The sequence below is a fragment of the Lampris incognitus genome, chromosome 19, assembly GCF_029633865.1.
Source record: "Lampris incognitus isolate fLamInc1 chromosome 19, fLamInc1.hap2, whole genome shotgun sequence".
NCBI lineage: Eukaryota > Metazoa > Chordata > Actinopteri > Lampriformes > Lampridae > Lampris > Lampris incognitus.
This window is the reverse complement of record NC_079229.1, coordinates 22,171,679-22,191,996: the sequence shown is the minus strand read 5'-3', so window position 1 is coordinate 22,191,996 and position 20,318 is coordinate 22,171,679. Positions and strand designations below refer to the sequence as shown.

Sequence of the window (20,318 nt, the reverse complement as noted above, 5' to 3'; positions counted from 1 at the left end):
ATTGATGATGAGAAAACCCTTGTGCAATCATGTTCACACATCTGAAAACAGTTTAGCTCGTTACAGAAGCTACAAAACTGACCTTCCTTTGAGCAGATTGAGTTTCTGGAGCATCACATTTGTGGGGTCAATTAAACGCTCAAAATGGCCAGAAAAAGAGAACTTTCATCTGAAACTCGACAGTCTATTCTTGTTCTTAGAAATGAAGGCTATTCCATGCGAGAAATTGCTAAGAAATTGAAGATTTCCTACACCGGTGTGTACTACTCCCTTCAGAGGACAGCACAAACAGGCTCTAACCAGAGTAGAAAAAGAAGTGGGAGGCCGCGTTGCACAACTGAGCAAGAAGATAAGTACATTAGAGTCTCTAGTTTGAGAAACAGACGCCTCACAGGTCCCCAACTGGCATCTTCATTAAATAGTACCCGCAAAACACCAGTGTCAACATCTACAGTGAAGAGGCGGCTGCGGGATTCTGGGCTTCAGGGCAGAGTGGCAAAGAAAAAGCCATATCCGAGACTGACCAATAAAAGAAAAAGATTAAGATGGGCAAAAGAACACAGACATTGGACAGAGGAAGACTGGAAAAAAGTGTTGTGGACGGATGAATCCAAGTTTGAGGTGTTTGGATCACAAAGAAGAACGTTTGTGAGACGCAGAACAAATGAAAAGATGCTGGAAGAATGCCTGACGCCATCTGTTAAGCATGGTGGAGGTAATGTGATGGTCTGGGGTTGCTTTGGTGCTGGTAAGGTGGGAGATTTGTACAGGGTAAAAGGGATTCTGAATAAGGAAGGCTATCACTCCATTTTGCAACGCCATGCCATACCCAGTGGACAGCGCTTGATTGGAGCCAATTTCATCCTACAACAGGACAATGACCCTAAACACACCTCCAAATTGTGCAAGAACTATTTAGAGCAGAAGCAGGCAGCTGGTATTCTATCGGTAATGGAGTGGCCAGCGCAGTCACCAGATCTGAACCCCATTGAGCTGTTGTGGGAGCAGCTTGACCGTATGGTACGCAAGAAGTGCCCATCCAACCAATCCAACTTGTGGGAGCTGCTTCTGGAAGCGTGGGGTGCAATTTCTCCAGATTACCTCAACAAATTAACAGCTAGAATGCCAAAGGTCTGCAATGCTGTAATTGCTGCAAATGGAGGATTCTTTGACGAAAGCAAAGTTTGATGTAAAAAAAATCTTATTTCAAATACAAATAATTATTTCTAACCTTGTCAATGTCTTGACTCTATTTTCTATTCATTTCACAACATATGGTGGTGAATAAGTGTGACTTTTCATGGAAAACACAAAATTGTTTGGGTGACCCCAAACTTTTGAACGGTAGTGTATGTATTCTTAATACATAGTTTTTGTCAACACTAACCCCAATGGCTGATTCCTATAACATTAGGAACATGCCTGTCTCATGGAATCTGAAAGGTTTAAATGGGCCAGTAAAGCGGACAAGGGTTTTTTCACATCTGAAGGGACTGTAGACAGGTATAGCATATCTGCAAGAAACAAATTTTTGTGACAGACCAAAACTGACTGCATAAATCTTGAGTGGGCCAGAACTTCTAAATTTAAGTCCAGAGGTACAGCTATATTAATCCACAAAAAAGTCCCCTTCTTTCCCACTGACATTATTTCTGACCCAAAGGGTCGTTATATTATTGTAACTGGGTCCTTGTCCCAAACGCCAGTTATACTGGTTAGTGTCTACGCCCCCAACTGGGATAATGCTGAATTTGTAACCAAACTCTGTTCTCTTTTTCCCAGTCTTCAACTACTACTTTCGGCTGCTCCGTTAGGGGTCACCATAGTGGATCATCCGTTTCCATCTCTTCCTGTCCTCTGCATCTTCCTCTCTCACACCCGCCACCTGCATGTCCTCTCTCACCACCACATCCATAAACCTCCTCTTTGGCCTTCCTCTTTTCCTTTCCCCTGGCAGCTCCATATTCAGCATCCTTCTCCCAATATGCCCAGCATCTCTCCTCCCCACATGTCCAAGCCATCTCAATCTTGCATCTCTTGCTTTGTCTCCAAACTGTCCAACCTGAGTTGTCCCTCTAATATACTTGTTCCTAATCCTGTCCTTCTTCGTTACTCCCAGTTGAAAATCTTAGCATCTTCAACTCTGCCACCTCCAGCTCCACTTCCTGTCTTTTCATCATTGCCACTGTCTCCAAACCATATAACATAGCTGGTCTCACAACCATTTTGTAAATCTTCCTTGTAACTCTTGCTGGTACCCTTCTATCGCAAATCACTCGTGACACTCTTCTCCACCCACTCCACCCTGCCTCTACTCTCTTCTTCACCTCTCTTCTGCACTCCCCGTTACTTTGTACAGTTGACCCCAAGTATCTCATACGCCTTCGTCACCTCTACTCCTTGCATCCTCACCATTCCACTTTCCTCCCTCTCAATCACACATATGTATTCAGTCTTGCTCCTACTGACTTTCATTCCTCTTCTCTCCAGTGCATACCTCCACCTCTCCAGGTTCTCCTCAGCCTGCAACCTACTCTCGCTACAGATCACAATGTCATCCGCAAACATCATAGTCCATGGAGATTCCTGTTTGATCTCATGCGTCAACCTGTCCATCACCATTGCAAACAAGAAAGGGCTCAGAGCCAATCCTTGATGTAATCCCACCTCCACCTTGAACCCATGTGTCTTTCCAACCATGAACCTCACCACTGTCACACTTGTATATCCTGCAGCACCCCTACATACTTCTCTGTCACTCCCAACTTCCTCATACAATACCACACCTCCTCTCTTGGCACCCTGTCATATGCTTTCTTTAAATCCACAGATACACAATATAACTCCTTCTGACCTTCTCTATATTTCTCAATCAACATTCTCAAAGCAAACATCGCATCTGTACTGCTGTTTCGTGACATGAAACCATACTGTTGCTCGCTGATCGTCACCTCTTCTCTTAACCTAGCTTCTTTTACTCTTTCCCATATCTTCATGCTGTGGTTGATCAACTTTATACCTCAGTAGTTGCTACAGTTCTGCACATCGCCCTTCCTCTTGAAAATATGTACCAGTATGCTTCTTCTCCACTCCTCAGGCATCCTCTCACTTTCTAAGATTGTGTTAAACAATCTAGTTAAAAACTCCACTGCCATCTGTCCTAAACACCTCCATGCCTCCATAGGTATGTCATCTAAAACAACTGCCTTTCCACTCTTCATAGCTGCCCTCACTTCCTCCTTGCTAATCCACCGCACTTCCTGATTCACTATCCCCACATCATCCAACTTTCTCTCACTCTAATTTTCTTCATTCATCAACCCCTCAAAGTGTTCCTTCCACCTTCTCAACACTCACCTCACTTTTCAGCACATTTCCATCTCTATCCTTGATCGCCCTTACCTGCTGCACATCCTTCCCAGCTTGGTTCCTCTGTCTAGCCAATCGGTATAAGTCCTTTTCTCCTTCCTTAGTGTCTAACCCAGGGATGGGCAATCTTATCTAGAAAGGGCCAGTGTGGGTGCAGGTTTTTGTTCCAACCATGCAGTTACACATCTGATCCCACTAATCAACCATTAGAGTCTTTGCTGAGGAACTTGATTAGGTGAGACAGGTGTGTAACTGCTTGGTTTGAACAAAGACCTGCACCCACATCGGCCCTTTCTGGATAAGATTGCCCACCCCTGGCTCATACAACTCACCATACGCCTTTTTCCCAGTCTTAATACTCACTATTTAATCCTAGGTGGGGACTTGAACTGCATGATTGACCCCAAACTGGACCACCCCAGTCCTAAAAATTCATCCCCCTCTAAAATGTCCAGTGGCTTATCATTATATGTATGAACCAAACGGGATGTGAGGACCCATGGATATTTCTTTACCCAAAAACCAAAGAATTTTCATTCTTTTCTCATGTGCATCACTGGTATACTAGAATAGATTATTTCTTCATTGACAAGACACTTCTCTCTTTTGTAAAATTGTTAGAATATAATGCCTTTGTGATTTCAGATGATGCCCCTCTCTTACTAAAATTGTCCTTCCCATCTGCTGCCACCCAGTGCCCTCTATGGAGGCTAAATTCCTCTCTATTATCAGACAAATCATTTTATATATCCTCGTCGATTGATCACTTTTTAGAAGCTAACAAAACTGTAGCTGTTTCTCCTTCGGTGCTTTGGGAAACATTGAAAGCTATTTTCAGGGGCCGATTAGTTCTTACTCTGCTCATGCGGTTAAACAGCGCAGGATCAAAATAAAGGAACTGACTGAATCAATTTTATACCTGGATCAACAATACTCAGAGACACCTACTCCAGAGTTATTTAAAAAGAGATTGGGCCTCCAGACAGAATTAAACTTACTATCTACTGCCAAAGCAGAACAACTGTTGCTCCATACATGCGGCACTTTTTATGATTATGGAGACAAGGCAAGTTGGCCCCTTGCTCGTCAAATAAAATGTAAATCTGCATTACGCATGATTTCCCAAATTATGGACTCCTCTCAAAAAGTAACTTCAAACTCTGCTATCATTAATAATACATTTTCATCTTACTACTCCAGTCTGTATACATTAGAAGCCCCTAGTAACATAACCTCCATGAATAATTTACTTAATAAGTTAGAAATTCTTACTGTTAGTCCAGAATTAAATCTGGAGTTGGACAAACCTCTCTTATTGGAGGAAGTGGTAAGCTCTATTCAAAGTATGCAAAATGGCAAATCCTCAGGTCCCGATGGGTAAGTTTTCAAACAGACTAGTCCCTCCTCTTTTGGAAATGTTTGATGATGCCATTTCTATAGGCTCTTGGCCCCCAACATTGACCCAAGTATCAATCTCACTTTTGTTAAAACCCGGCAAGGAGCCTATAAACTGTGCCTCCTGTCATCCTATTTCACTTTTGAACATGGATGTTAAAATACTGACAAAAATGCTAGCAAGCCGATTGGATACTGTTTTGGTGGATATTATTTCAGAGGACCAGACAGGTTTTATGAAGGGGCCGCCACTCTTTTCTAATGTATGTCAGCTCCTTAATGTTCATTCTGCATCTCCATTGGATGCCGCAGATGTAGTTATATCATTAGATGCAGAAAACGCATTCGACTGGGTAGAATGGGGATATTTATTTGCCGTCTTGAAAAAATTTGGTTTTGGGGAAAAATTCACCTCAATGGTCTGCCTTCTCTATTCTTCTCCACAGGCTTGCATCTACCAATACGTTCTCCATACTTCCCCCTCTCATGAGGAACTCATCAGGCTGCCCCCTATCGCCACTTTTATTCGCTATAGCCATTCTCCATTGCTCTAAAAGCATACCCATCGATTAAGGGCATTCGTCGTTGGGTTATTGAACATCGTTTGTCCTTATATGCAGAGGACCTCTTATTAGGTCGTCTGCACACTGTTGCCTGTGTACCAGAAATATCAGATCTATTGAAAATCTTTGGCGCTTTCTCTAGATATAAATTACATTTCACAAAGAGCAAGTGTTTTCCGGTTAACACCTCAGCATTAATGATCAACCATGGTGAACGTCCTTTTCATTTTTTTAAAACTAGTTTTAAATACTTGTGTATAAAAATCACTCATTCCATTAAATATAATTTTAATTTTACAACCCTGGTGGAAAAATGGAAATTGGACCTTCAGAGATGGAAGGTTATTCCTTTGTCTTTAACTGGCAGAGTTCAATGTGTGAAAAATTAATGTTTTCTCCTGACTTCTTTATGTTTTTATGTTTGCCTCTTCTTCTGCCCAAAACTTTTTTCCTCTCAGTTGACAGCTTGATCTCAACCTTTATATGGAGGAGCTGCTTTCCACTCATAAATAAGTCTCTGCTTCAGAGAAATGGGTCCAAAGGGGGCTTAGCTCTTCCAAACTTTGTTTTATAATTGGGCAGCAAACATGCAAAAGATCTTTTTTTGCGGCTACGTCATCCAGACATGGACTGGTGCTTTATGGAGGCTGACTCCTGTTCATCCTCCCTTCGAGTTCTTGTTTGTGGCCCCTTACCGTCATCCCCCTCCCAACATACCTCTAGCCCCATTGTCACATCCATGCTTAAAATTTGGAAACAGTTCCATCAACATTTTAAATTTTGAAATTTCTCCCTGCTGGGGTCTATTTGTAATAATAATTTATTCCTCCCTGCAAAGCTGGATGCTATTTTTGGGCAGTGGAACAGAAGGGGACTGAAATATTTTGGTGACCTCTTATTGATGGTACCTTTGCTAGCTTTGAGACCCTATCTGCTAAATTTAACCTGCCTGGCTCAAACCTCTTTCAACATTTTCAAATATGCCAATACTTAAAAACCCCTAAACCACAATTTCCAATATTACCACCCAAATCTTACATGGGCACACTCCTTGAAACTTCTCTCACACCTAGAAGACTTATCTCACGGGTCTATAACCAATTTATATCTTTCAAAGACCATACTCTTAGCAGTAGAAAGAGTTAGGTACAGAACTTGATGATGACTAGTGGGAGAGGGCTATTGCATGTGTCAACTCCTCTTCCTCCTGTGCCCATCTGAGTGTAATCCAGTTTAAGGTTCTACATCAGATTTATCTCTCTATATTTAAACTTTCAAAATTTTACCCTGAAGTAGATGACAAATGTGACTGCTGTGCACAATCCCCAGCTGACCTAACACACATGTTCTGGTCATGCCCTAAATTGATGTTTATGGTCCTCCTTTTTTGAAATAATTTCTGAAGTCATTGGATTGGAGGTCATACTTACCTAGTGTAGGGATAGCTATTTTTGGAGTGCCAGACTTAGTTGAAAACTTCACATTGCAGAAGCAAAACATTATTGGTTTCAGTTATCTTCTTGCTCACAGAAGGCTACTACTTCTTTGGAAGTGCCCTAAACACCCTCAGTGTAGTCTTCTATACTAATGGCATATGGGATATGTTTTTCTGCACTCACTAGAATGTATGACATCATAAAGCATGACTACTAATGGTTCATTTGTACATGGTGCTCTGTACTTCATGTTCCTGAACTTGGTACTTATGAATGATTGAATGTATCTTGTTGATGTTAAGCTCTCTAACCTATTTTATTTGTATTTTGTAGTTTTTGATTTATCTTATAATTGTTATTACTGTTTTTGTTTTGTTTTTTTTGCATTGGCAATGGGTGAGGGTTGGGTGGGAGGGGGCTAGGAGGGGCAAGATTACCAAAATATGGAGGGACAATCATTTCCATTTATATTGTATGTATGTTGGTTTTTTTGTTGTTGTTTTTTTTTTGTACACCCAATGTTCCTTCCAATAAAATTTGATTAAAAACATTAAAATTATCAATTTATTACAAATTATCCTTGGGGGGGGGAAAAAGAAAAGTGACAGTGTGGCAGGATGAGGAAAAACACAGGAGACGAAGGCGAGTTTGCTGTTTATTCCTCAGCTCCAAAACCAACTGCAGCAGGAACAACCTTGCACCAGCAAGCCCGGGAACGTAAACCACGCCCCCAGCTCACAGTCCTGCTGGGTGAGAGGCATAGCCCCTAGTGTCCGCCACACAGCCCCCCCCCCCCCGAACACCCAGAAGGAACTCCTGGAAAGAAAATTAGTGTCTCACTGGAGGCTTAAGCAGCCTGCCATAACGGCTGCGCCGTCCCTCAGCCGAAACAGTAGGTGAAACACTGTCCAAAGCCAGCTGAGAAGCAGAACGCTGAACCCGTGAAGACACTGCCGGGGTCCTGGATGGAGGACGACCCCGACGGGGATCCTGGGCCGGAAACACAACTTCGCCTGCCACCCTGTGCGCCGGTTTAAGCCTATCAAGCGTGACACGCTCCCTACGCCCACCCATATCCAGCACAAAACCCTTAGGACCCATCTCAAGAACCCGAAATGGGCCATCGTATGGGGGTTGGAGGGGTGAGTGGTGAGCATCATGCCGTACAAAAACAAAACGAGCCGACATGAGCTCGGCAGGCACGAACGACCGCGGAAAACAATGGTGAACGGGGCCTGGAACTCGAGTGCTGTCGGACAAAAAAGGATAAACGGCCGGACGGGTCGAGGAGCGGAACTCCCAGGCAAAAATTCCCCAGGGACGCGGAGCAGCTGACCGAGCACCAGCTCAGCGGGCGAAGCGTCGAGGTCCTCCTTAGGAGCCGAACGCAACCCGAGCATAACCCAAGGTAAACGATCCACCCAGTTACCATCTGAGAGCGCAGCACGCAGCGCTGCTTTGAGCAACCGGTGAAAACATTCACACAAGCCGTTAGCCTGAGGGTGGTACGCGGTAGTGTGGTGTACCTGCACACCCAAGGATTGCGCAAGTGCCGACCAGAGCTCTGACACGAACTGGGGGCCCCTGTCTGAGGTGATATCTGACGGAGTGCCGAAATGGGCGACCCAGGAGGAAAGAAAAGCACGTGCAACATCCGAGGATGTTGTGGAGGACAGAGGGACAACCTCTAGCCACCTGGTGGTCCGATCCACCATTGTGAGCAGGTGCATAAAACCCTGTGAAGAAGGTAGAGGGCCCACCAGGTCCACATGCACGTGGTCGAAACGTCTGGCCGGGATCCGAAACAGTTCGAGGGGCGATTTAGTGTGCTGGTGGACCTTAGCGCGTTGGCACGCTACACATGCGGCGGCCCACCCCTTTACATCCTTGCGGAGGCCAGGCCAGACGAACTTGGAACCAACCAACTTCACCGCCGCCCGAACTCCAGGGTGCGAGAGGGAGTGAATCGAATCGAAAACTCGACGGCGCCAGGCCACTGGAACAACGGGGCGAGGACGGCCGGTGGAGACATCGCAGAGGAGGGCAGGACTGCCTTCCTGCATCACAGCGTCCTCCAGCTTGAGGCCGGTACGCGTTGACCTAAGGGCAAGGACGTCCAGGTCGCTGGGCTGGTCGGCAGCCATAGTGGAGAAATCCACACCGAGGTGCACAGGACACACAAGCACATGCGACAGACAATCAGCAACAGGGTTGGACTTCCCGGCCACATGCTGAATGTCCGTTGTGAACTCGGAGATCGCCGCTAGGTGGCGCTGCTGACGAGCAGACCACGGCTCCGTCACCTTGGACATGGCGAAAGTCAGCGGCTTATGATCCACATAAGCCATGAATGGGCGACCCTCCAGCAGGAAGCAGAAATGCCGGGTTGCAAGGTGCAGTGCCAGCAACTCCCGGTCAAAAATGCTGTAATTGCGCTCGCTATCTCGCAGTTTGCGGCTAAAAAATGCGAGTGGCTGCCACGCATTCGCCACACGCTGTTCAACCACAGCCCCCACGGCTATGTCAGACGCATCGGTTGTTAAAGCTATGGACGCCGTGGGTGTGGGATGGGCGAGGAGGGCAGCGTTAGCCAGGGCGCACTTAGCTCTGTCAAAGGCCTGGACCCGTTCGGGAGTCCAGTCGACAGGGTCGTTAGCCTTCTTAAGCCGCAGGGCTTCGTAAAGTGGCTGAAGGAGGTGGGCAGCGCGAGGGAGGAAACGGTTATAGAAATTCACCATACCCAAGAATTCCTGCAATGCCTTAACAGAGACCGGGCGGGGAAATTCTGCCACCGCTTGCACCTTAGAAGGCAACGGGACCGCGCCTTGCGGCGAAATGCGGTGACCCAAGAAGTCAATCACCGGCAGTCCAAACTGACATTAGGCCGGGTTGACCATCAGGCCGTGTTCGTCCAAACGACGGAAAACCTGTTTCAGGTGCGCCAGGTGCTCTTCAGCTGACGGACTGGCCACTAATATGACGTCAAGATAAACGAACACGAAATCAAGGTCACGCAACACCGAGTCCATCAGCCTCTGAAAGGTTTGCGCTGCCCCCTTCAAGCCAAAAGGCATGCGCATGAACTCAAAAAGCCCAAATGGGGTGATCACTGCTGTCTTGGGCACGTCCTCTGCGCGTACGGGAACCTGATGATAGCCGCGCACCAGGTCCACCTTAGAGAAAATAGTGGTACCTGCCAGGTGTATGGAAAAGTCCTGTATGTGTGGGATGGAAAAGCGGTCATTGGCGGTGACATTGTTCCGGTGGAGAAAGTCGCCGCAAGGCCGCCACGACCCATCCGCCTTGGGCACCATGTGAAGTGGCGAGGCCCACGGGCTGTTGGAACGCCTCACTATACCCAGACGCTCCATGATGGCGAACTCCTCCTTGGCGCCGCGCGTGCGCAAAAACTGGCGGTCCCAGAGTGGGAATGAAATGTTCTACCCCGTGTTTAGTAACCGTGGTGGAAAAGGCAGGCGTAGTCACCGATGGAAAATCCGCCAGCAAACACTGAAAAACATCCCCTAATGCTAAAAAGATAGCGTGCGTTAACGCGCCCGGCTCCCCCTGTCTCACATGGAACAGTGGCGAAAGACACAGCATCAATTAAACGGCAGTTTGCAACATCAACCAGCAGACCATTAGCACACAGAAAATCCGCGCTGATAATAGGAACAGTAATGGCAGCCACTACAAAGTCCCACTCAAAATGGCGCCTGTGGAAACAAACAGTCACCAATCTTGTGCCAAACGTCGCAATGGACGAACCGTTAGCTGCACTTAACTGTGGGCCGCCGCCTTCGGTCGACCTGTCTGTCTTAGCAGGAGGGAGTAGGGTCTTTTGCCAGCCTGAGTCCACCAGAAACCGTCTTCCTGACATCGTGTCCTTAATTAAGAGCAGCTCACTACGTCCGCCAGCGCCCACAGCTGCTACTGAGCGCTGGCCCTGGAGTTTCCCAGTGCCTCAAACGTGCACGGAGGGACGCAGCGCCTCGCCTTGCCGCCGAACCGCTGGTGGAAGAAACAGAGGCCGCTCCCACGCTGTCTCTGGGCAGTTACTCCAGCCACCAGCGCCGGGTCCACATCCTCCGACGCTGGCTGCAGAGGCTCAGATGCCACACTCTGCACAGAGAACCATCTGGTAGCCAGCAGGACCCGATCGGCCTCCTCAGCCAATCCTCGGTAGTCACCAGCGGCCAGACACGGGGAGTTAGCCAAAGCCGCACGCACAAGAGACGGGAGCTGGCGCAGGAAAATGTGCGGGAAAAGGAATCCGCCTTCGTCCGAGCCTAGCAGCAACAGCATATTGTCCATGAGATCCACAGCCGTCCCGTCGCCCAAACCGGATAGGGAAAGGATTCTATCTGCCCTCTCTGCGGCGGATAGGTTGTACCTCCGGAGCAGAAGATGTTTGAGGGCCACGTATTTATCGTGTTGCGGAGGGGCGCGCAACAGCTGCATGGCCCGGCGTGTGGACTGCTGGTCCAGCGCAGCGACGACCAAATAATATCTGGGGTCGTCCGCGGAGATTTCACACAGGTGGAACAGCGCCTCGACATGCTGGAACCACGAAGCCGGGTCGCTCTGCCAGAACTCTGGGAGTTTCACAGCCGCGGTGAGAACAGCCGGCTGTGAGAGTTGGGGCGGCGTGGCTGAAGTGAATTCACACTCATCTTCTGCTCCAAACATGTTCAATTCGGGGTCACCAATGTGGCAGGATGAGGAAAAACGCAGGAGACGAAGGCGAGTTTGCTGTTTATTCTTCAGCTCCAAAACCAAAACTCAGCAGGAACAACCCTGCACCAGCAAGCCCGGGAACGTAAACCACGCCCCCAGCTCACAGTCCTGCTGGGTGAGAGGCATAGCCCCTAGTGTCCGCCACAACAGGTTTGTTATCTATCAGTTATTGACTCTGGGGAAAGGGGGGAGCCTAATGGGTGGGTCGTGTCAGTCAGCCAGGAGGGGCAATTGCCAAAACCCTTGGGGCCAACCCTGGCAAATACTTTTAAGTTTTGGCTGAAGGGGGTCAAAAACGTCTATCTGTTCCTCACAAGAGAGAAAGAATGCAGCTGCATATCACACAGCACCTGGCAGCATTTACTTATCCATGAAATTAAGAGCGCTTAAATGGTGCTTAAAACACCCTTATCTGTGAATGTTCTCATTCATCCAGGTTATGGTTATCCAAAGGAATTGAATCAAGTGCCACTGGACTGTATACCAAGTCCAGTTGCACTTGATTCAATTCCTTTGGATAAAACACCCTTACTGTTCACAGCATATGCAAAGGCTACTCTCCACAAATACAGCAATTATTGGATCTTGGCTTAATCTGAACGAACAAGATTCCTAGAGAGACCTATACACAAGGGCTATTCCTTTATGTGCCTTAGCCTGTAGATTGGGCTTTTCTGTTTTCAGGAGTATGAATGCTGTAGTGCTGTTTAATTAAACACCACAGGTTGTGGGACACATTTACATGAGGGTCTATGATGTCTCAGAAATTGTGTTTCAATGAAAGTGATGTATGTTTGCAAAAACTGCTGTTTTTCCAATTGTACAACCTGGTAAATTGTAATCACCAAGTTACCAGGTAGCTGCTTGTCAAGCTGTTCCATTACTTGTCCAGAGGCCTTTTTAAAGAAATAAGTAGAAGAAGAAGGTGGCCCAGTGGTTGGCACTGGCACCTCACAGCAAGAAGGTCCTGGGTTCGAACCCCAGGGTTGTCCAACCTTGGGGGTCATCCTCTTTGCTGGGTTGCCATGTCCTCCCCATGTCTGCGGTGGGTTTTCTCCAAGTGCTTCAGTTTCCCCCACCATCAAAAAGACATGCACGTTAGGGTTTATACTCCTGTCTGTGCTCCTGACCAAGGCAATAGGAAGAAATAACTGGAGTTGGTCCCCGGATTCCTCCCACAGTCCAAAGACATGTAGGTCAGGTGAATCGGCCATACTAAATTGTCCCTAGGTATGAATGTGTGTGTGTGTATATATGTTGGCCCTGTGTGATAGTCTGGCGGCCTGTCCAGGGTGTCTCCCTGCCTGCCGCCAAATGACTGCTGGGATAGGCTCCAGCATCCCTGCGACCCTGAGAGCAGAATAAGTGGTTCGGAAAATGGATGGATGGATGGTCCCCGGGTGCTGCATGGCGGCTGCTCACTGCTTCTAGCTACACAGCTAGGATGGGTTAATTGCAGAGAAAGAATTGCCCCACGGGGATTAATAAAGTAGTAGTAAAAAAAAAGATACTTTATTGTCATTGTATCTACATACATACAATGAAATTCATTCTCTGCATTTAACCCATCTTCTATACACACACTTGAAACAGTGGGCACCCGTGTAGACTAGGAGCAGTGGGCAGCCATAGTGCGGTGCCCAAGGACCGACTCCAATTTTTGTCATTTCCTTGGTCTGGGGCACAGGCAGGAGTATTAACCTTAACATGCATGCCTTTGATGGTGGGAGAAAACCAGAACACCCGGAGGAAACCCACGCAGACACCCCGGGAGGACATGCAAACTCCACACTGAAAGGAACTGGGACGCCCTGGGGTTCGAACCCAGGACCCTCTTGTTGTGAGGCAACAGTGCTAACTACTGGGCCACCATACTGACTACCTTTTTAGAGTTATAGTTTGAATCAACAGCACTTATAACATTTAAATATTTGAAATCGGCACACAGACAAGATGTTATTGATAGCTACACACTTAAAAGCGCTGATCAGGGCATGAAATTGCATTTAGGCTTACCTGCCTTTTTTGTGGCTTTTACTAGCTACACAAATTGCATTAAGTCATGTTACAGTGGGTATGCTTTAGACAATATCAGTTTGTGATATTGAATATAAATTCAACTTGGAGTCCAAATTTGTAAGTGCTCCAGTGTTTTTATGCATGCTCAATAATCCAGGGAAGAGCGTTTAAAAAAAAGTTGAATCAGTTCATCTTGAACTGATTCAGCTGTCTTTCTTTGACTAAGTGCTGCAGTGTTTTCAGCTACAAAGAGTATTTATAAATCAGTAGAGTGCATAGCCCGGACATTAGGCAGGACACCTATGCAAATGAGTTTGCTTCAGGTAACGAGTCTTAAATTCTTTGCCAGGGAAGCATTGAATATGGATTTAATAAACACTGAGGAAGTTGAGAATAGTGACCGAAAAAAAAAAGGGTGACTTTTAAGCCCGGTGCACAGGACAGGATAATTGGCCCGAATATAGGCCTCATTTGCCCATGTAGAGAATCGGGGGGCGGTCCCAATTTTAGGCTGCTCAGAACTGATTGTCTTCCCAGATGGTCCATTGTGGGACATTGTTAAGATTCCATCTTTTGCCTCCTAATCTACTTGCAAGTCAGTCTAAGCTGCCCTAATGATATCAAACGTGCTTGATAATTCCGACTGGATATCATGTAGTGTGAGAGGAACGATGGAATCTTGAGCAGAAACCCACAACAGCCAATGAAAGCCAAGCTGACTGGGAAGTGGAAATTTTGGAACTCAAAACAACACTTTTTTTCTAATCATTAGATTTTTTTAATAGTTTTTTTCCCCCTCAAAACAAGCCACACAAAACCCCACATGTTTTGTCTGTCAGTGTCCATGTTTGTTTTGCTCTAAGGTCCCATTGGATTACAAGTGTTTGTGTATCTTTCTCTTCTTTGATTTTTAATGGCAATAGTACCAAAAGTGTTGCATTAATGCAAACTGCTGGTTTAAAGTAGAGCAGTTCTGAGAGTGACTGATTGTTTATATAATCAATCGTTAAGTATGTGATGGCCCATCTTTGTCTAATCATCAAATGCGTGCGTTCTGACAATTAAAAGAATTAAATAAAAAAGTGAAATCTGCCCTTAGGTCTGCAATCTTGCCCGCTTTCAGTATTGGTTAGGATTTGAAAAGTCTGAGTGTATAGACAGTTTACAAAGATAAAATGTCAGCTTCCAGTTTTTCTGTCTCTCATTCTTGAGGCAATTGTGACACTAATACCTATTATGCGAATGCAACACTCGTCCACCAGGAGAGGTAAAGATGAACTACCTGTCCAAGCCCTATGTGGCCATGGTGACCACCTACCAGATGGCCGTGCTGTTGGCCTTCAACAACAGCCAGATGGTAGCGTATAAGGAGCTACAGGACAGCACCCAGATGAATGAGAAGGAGCTGCAGAAGACCATCAAGTCCCTGCTGGATGTCAAGATGATCAACCATGACTCGCAAAAGGTCAGCCAGCCCTGAGCAAGTCTCAGAGGACAGAGTTTCCTAGTGCAGAAATTGATGTAGACCCCACCCCACAACTGAGCTTTAAAGAGCCATTACAAGCTCCTCTGTTCCTTTAGCCTTTTCTATATTTATATCTTGGAGAGGACAATGAATATTTAACAGGTAACAAGAATCCACAAAATACATTTTGTTACTTTTAAGGCCCCGGGAAGGCTGTTATGATGACCCACTATGAATCTATAATTGTACCATTTCATGATGACCATCTCTCTTTTTGCTTACAGGAGGAAATTGAAACAGAGTCCACATTTTCACTAAATATGAGTTTCACCAGTAAAAGGACAAAGTTCAAGATCACAACATCGATGCAAAAGGACACACCACAGGTGAGACAAAGAATTGGCCCTCCATACCTACAAAAACCCTGTGCTTACTCTACAGTGCACGCCTGCAGAGGAAGCATGTTGCTGCCCTTGATAACTTGTCTCTGCCTCATATTTAGGAGATGGAGCAAACGCGGAGTGCTGTAGACGAGGACCGTAAAATGTATTTACAAGCTGCTATAGTGAGAATCATGAAGGCCCGTAAGGTGCTCCGACACAACGCCCTCATCCAGGAGGTGAGTGGTCCTCAATCTGTAAGGGTTTTTCTTTTTCTTTTTTACCAGCTTGCAGATGTTATTCACTTGTGTGAATGACAGTTTGATGTGTTGATAATGAAAAGGTTTGTGGGAAGTGAGAAATTCAGTCTGGTAGATTTTTCTTAAATCACGCATACACACGCTAGACCGCTGTGGTGAATTCCCAGCTCAAGCTCTCGCTCACCATTTCTCTCTCTCTCTGAAGGTGTTGAATTTTTTATTGTTATTATCATTAAAAATTTATTTATTTATTTATTATCTTACAGGGCCACTGCTGTTGAATTCAAATTCATGAAATCAATGAAGACAATCATTAAGAAACTAAAACAATTGTGTAAGAACAGACATGGATAAAATCTCACAAATTCTCAATCAGTCTCTCTCATGCATGCATGCACGTACCAATTCATGCACGTACTTGTGTGTAGCCTTCTCTCCACTAGTTGTATTTTCTCCAAATTTTAGTTTTCACCGCAACCATTGAATTTTGGTCACTGTACATTCTTAAACCTGCAATACACAACTTTTCATCTTCCCCCTCCATGCATTTCCAAGTGTTTTTATTGTTTGCTGTGCTGTCGCAAAGACAACCAGATTGCTTCTCATTTCTTAGTAGCCTGGCTACTGTCCAAAGCAAGAAACAATCAAAGAATCCCAATTTGAACTAGAAACTCCAATCTCAGTGCTATGATAAAGGCAAAGTAAAACAACGGGTAGTATTAATAAGTAGACAGGTTGTATTACTTACTGACCCAGTAGAAAGAATGCCAACTGAATGTCAGTTTGGACCCTTCTCAAGTCGCAGAGCTCTCTCCACTGAGTGAATGCCCGTCTGAGGTTCACATTTGTTTTACCTCTGTTTCTATCATTCTCCCTCTTCGCCTTCTTTGCATCCTCTGTCAACACAGTTTCCACTGTGACTTGGGTTGTTTCACCGTCCACCATTTCTTCCACTTCTGGGGATAGCTACCAGGGAAAACAAAACCACTATCTTCTACCTGTTTTGGTTGCTCAATGGTTGACACACTGCCTTTGTGCCACAGATTGAGCCTTAATTTTACCACAAGATTGTACCCGGTAGCAGAAGAAATTGCATAGTGAAAATAAGGCTTATAGGGAACAAATCTCAACGCCGATGGTGTCATTCTATAGCCACTACACAGCAATCAACATTTACTTCATAATGATAAGTTAAAGCAAAAAAGTTGTCTGTCTATTGCTGCCCTAAGCTTCCCATTAGAACTTGATGAAAGAAACTATACTATTAATTATAAAACAGTTGATTAAGTTTAAAGTATTTTGTAGATTGGATGTTTTCATTTACAGATGGCAAAGTTGGTTTGTTTGATTAACTAATGCCTGGACAACCTAATGTGAGATTTGTATATTTTTTCAAATTGTCAGTGTTCTTATTTTATAATACAATATTTCAACATATAATTCACTAAAAAAAAACCTCAATGTCATTGATATACACGTAATTATGTCACAAACGCTTAAAACAAAATGAAGATTTTTGCACATTTCTACACTAAAATCAGACTTAACAAAAATATCTACTTTCTCTGCAAAATAATAAGGAGCTAAAGCAATACATTTTAGATAGAATTGTACCATTTAATGTAATTCTTATTGGCCTAATAGTGGTTTTTAGTCAATTTTTGCTGACAAAAACATGTTCAAAGTAAATACTCCTTAACCACAAATGCTTTATTAAAGTGGACATAGACAACTTTTCCCCCCCTAGCGTCATCTATCACTCTCCATCTTCGCCTTCTTTGCTTCCTCCGTCAGCTCGGTTCTTTTGGTGACAGAATTGCATAGTGAAAGGTAGGCTTATAGAGAACCAATCTAAATGCCAATGGTGTTATTTCACTAGCAAGGACCACACAATCAACAATATGCATTTAAATTATGTATTAAAGAAAAATGATTTATGTGCATGGTTCTTCCATTTGCTGACGGTGTTGAGGGGAAACTTTGTAAGGAATCCGCTGGAGCACCCAGGCAACGATGGACCCCAAAACCTCCAGTTACTTAGGATAAGATGGAGCGGATCTGAGACCTTGGAGATCTGAGCAGATTTAGCAATGATACGTTTGGGAGGACCAATGGCCCATGAGTTGTATGAGGTGTTCTTGGATGCCATTGCAGGAGGCTGAAGTGGTGGTTCCGATCCTGAAGGAGTGTCTGGGTAATGAATGGGAGGAATGCCAGACAAGGAGAGTATGGTGGAAGTGATGGTGGAACCGGAATCCAGTAGTCACTTGTCCATTTTCAGTGATGAAATGAGTCAAAAGTCAAATCAAGTCAAACTTTATTTATGTAGCACATTTCATACACAGGGCAACACAATGTGCTGTATATGAAATGACAATACAATTGCAACTCAGTCATAAAAGTGCAAATACAGAAAATAAATATGCTTATCAGCAGGTGTTAGTGCAGATTATACATGTATTAAACAAACAAACACACACACACACACACGCCAAAAAAATTAGCCATAGGCTGTTTTAAAAAGTAAGGTTTTTAACCTGTTTTTAAATGTGTCCAATGTGGGGGCCTCTCTTGGGTCCTCAGGCAGGGCGGTCCATCTACTTGGGGCATAAATTCAAAATGCAACTTCCCCTGCTCTAGACCTAGCATCCCCTGCTCTAGACCTAGCACGAGGGATGGTTAAAAGACCACTGCCATTGGAGCTGAGAGTTCTTGCTGGTTTGTACATAATTAGCATGTCTTTTATATAGTGTGGTGTAGTGTTGTAGTCAAGACCGCGCCAACCGAGACCAAGACATTATCGAGACTAGAGAGTATCGAGACCGAGACAAGACCAAGACATTTTGGAGGTCGAGACCAAGACAAGACCAAGACATTTGGAGGTCGAGACCGAGACAAGACCAAGACTGTATATATCAAAGAAAAATCACAACAAAACGGAACAAATGACCAGCATCTTTTTTTTAATCAAGTTTGCTTTTACATAAATGCAACAGCAACATTTATTTTCAGCAAGGTATTTTTTAATAATTTTCTTGAACATTTTGCATTTTGGTGCTTTGCCAGCTATTTTGACTCATTTTCAAGCAATTAAGTCTTTTTTTTTGTTCATATCTTGCAAGAAGATGTTAATCTGGATTTGTTGAATTATTGTGCCTAAGTGTAAACAGATAAATACATCATCTGAAATAAGATACACTTTCTTTTAGTTTTTGCACGAGTCTTATAAAAGACATGTAGATTTCCAAAGATGCAAAAAAGTGAGAACACTCACATAGAATAAGAAAAAAAAACTTAGGTGCACGGCTATGAAGAACTTTCACAACAACAGAGAAGGCCAGACAATGTCCTTTTTATAAGTATTAATTCTCCTGGGCAGCCATAACAACTTTGCTTCATAAAATTAAAGCATAAATTTACTAGGAATAATTTAACTGAAAATTGTGGCATGCCAAGCATGAACAAAATGCGTAAAACCCTTAAAAATCTGAGCTCAACACTAAGAATACACTCACAAAGGGGTGGTTGTGAAAGACCTCAAAGGTCCCATTTCTGGGCCAGGGTTAGGGTGAGATGGGATGATCCTGCATGGCTCTAGGGATGAGGAGGTTAAACAAAAGCTTGGTTGCACTTCAGAAAAATTAGAGCCTGAAGCATTTTGTGACCTAAACAGGCTCGGTGGGGCCTCATGATGATGCCTCCTCTACTAAATACCCTCTCAACTGGTGCAGAGGATGCTGGAACTGACAGCACCTTCAGTGCCAAGTTGTGGAGTTGTGGAAATCTGTCATGGTTTTTGTCCCAGAAGACAAGTGCATCATCAGTTTCAGTATCCTGTATGGCATCAAAGTATTTACTTATCTGTGCCCTGATACTTGTATCTTGGCCTGTGCTGCGCTTTTTGTGAGCCTTGTAATGAGAAAGAAGGCATGGGCATTTGACTGGAGGTGAATCACCAGGTGACTCTCCATTTCTGGCTCCGTAGTCCATTGCACTACCTTCACAGTCCATCAAGTTTCAACCTCAGCGATCAAAGTGTCTGAAAAACACAAGCAAACAGAAAAAAAAAAACAGGTTAGATTAAAGGATATACAGTGTCTGCAGGTATCAAATAATAAACTGCTCTCACAATATTTTTCTCTTGATGTAAAATGTATGTGTGTATACCTGTCAGTGTTTTCTTCAGCTCATCTCTAAACTTCATGAGTGGCGTTGCATTTAGCCCATTAGTAACATCCAGATCCACCCAGCTTAATCCAAACTGTGGATCAAGCATTGTAGCTAAAAAATAGACATTATGGCTGAAAGGTTCCTGTCCCCCACTGTCTTTAGTCATATTTGTTTTGCCAAAGATTCCACTGAATCTTTTAATCAGAGACTGATGGAGGGCCTTTACTAATGGCCAACACTACTCGTGTCTCCCCCATCTTCACAAGGTGTGTATGCAGGTCCAGAACAGTCGGAACAACCATGCTAATGGTAATGGATTTCTCTCCCTCTGTCAGGTCTGTTGCCTCTGAGAATGGTGCGAGAACTGAAGTCAGCTCTTTAAGCTGGTTCCACTCACGAGTGCTGAATACCACTTCTTCATAGTCCTTGCTGCACATTTCAGTCAGAGCTTTATGGTCCAGAGCTGTGAAGGCCTGCACTTGTTTGAAAGTGCTGTTCCAGCGAGTGCTGTTTGCAGCAGGAAT

General features: G+C 44.7%; 1 protein-coding gene across 3 annotated transcripts in view; it reads left to right on the top strand.

The window, feature by feature from the left end:
* The window catches only part of cul2 (cullin 2), a 57,482-nt gene that overhangs the window by 22,729 nt on the left and 14,435 nt on the right, over positions 1-20,318 (top strand). For all 3 annotated transcript variants that reach the window (XM_056299299.1, XM_056299296.1, XM_056299297.1), the window contains 3 exons: positions 14,782-14,984; positions 15,269-15,370; positions 15,487-15,603. In XM_056299299.1, the coding sequence (XP_056155274.1) occupies positions 14,782-14,984; positions 15,269-15,370; positions 15,487-15,603 (422 nt within the window). The remainder of the gene's footprint in view (positions 1-14,781; positions 14,985-15,268; positions 15,371-15,486; positions 15,604-20,318) is intronic.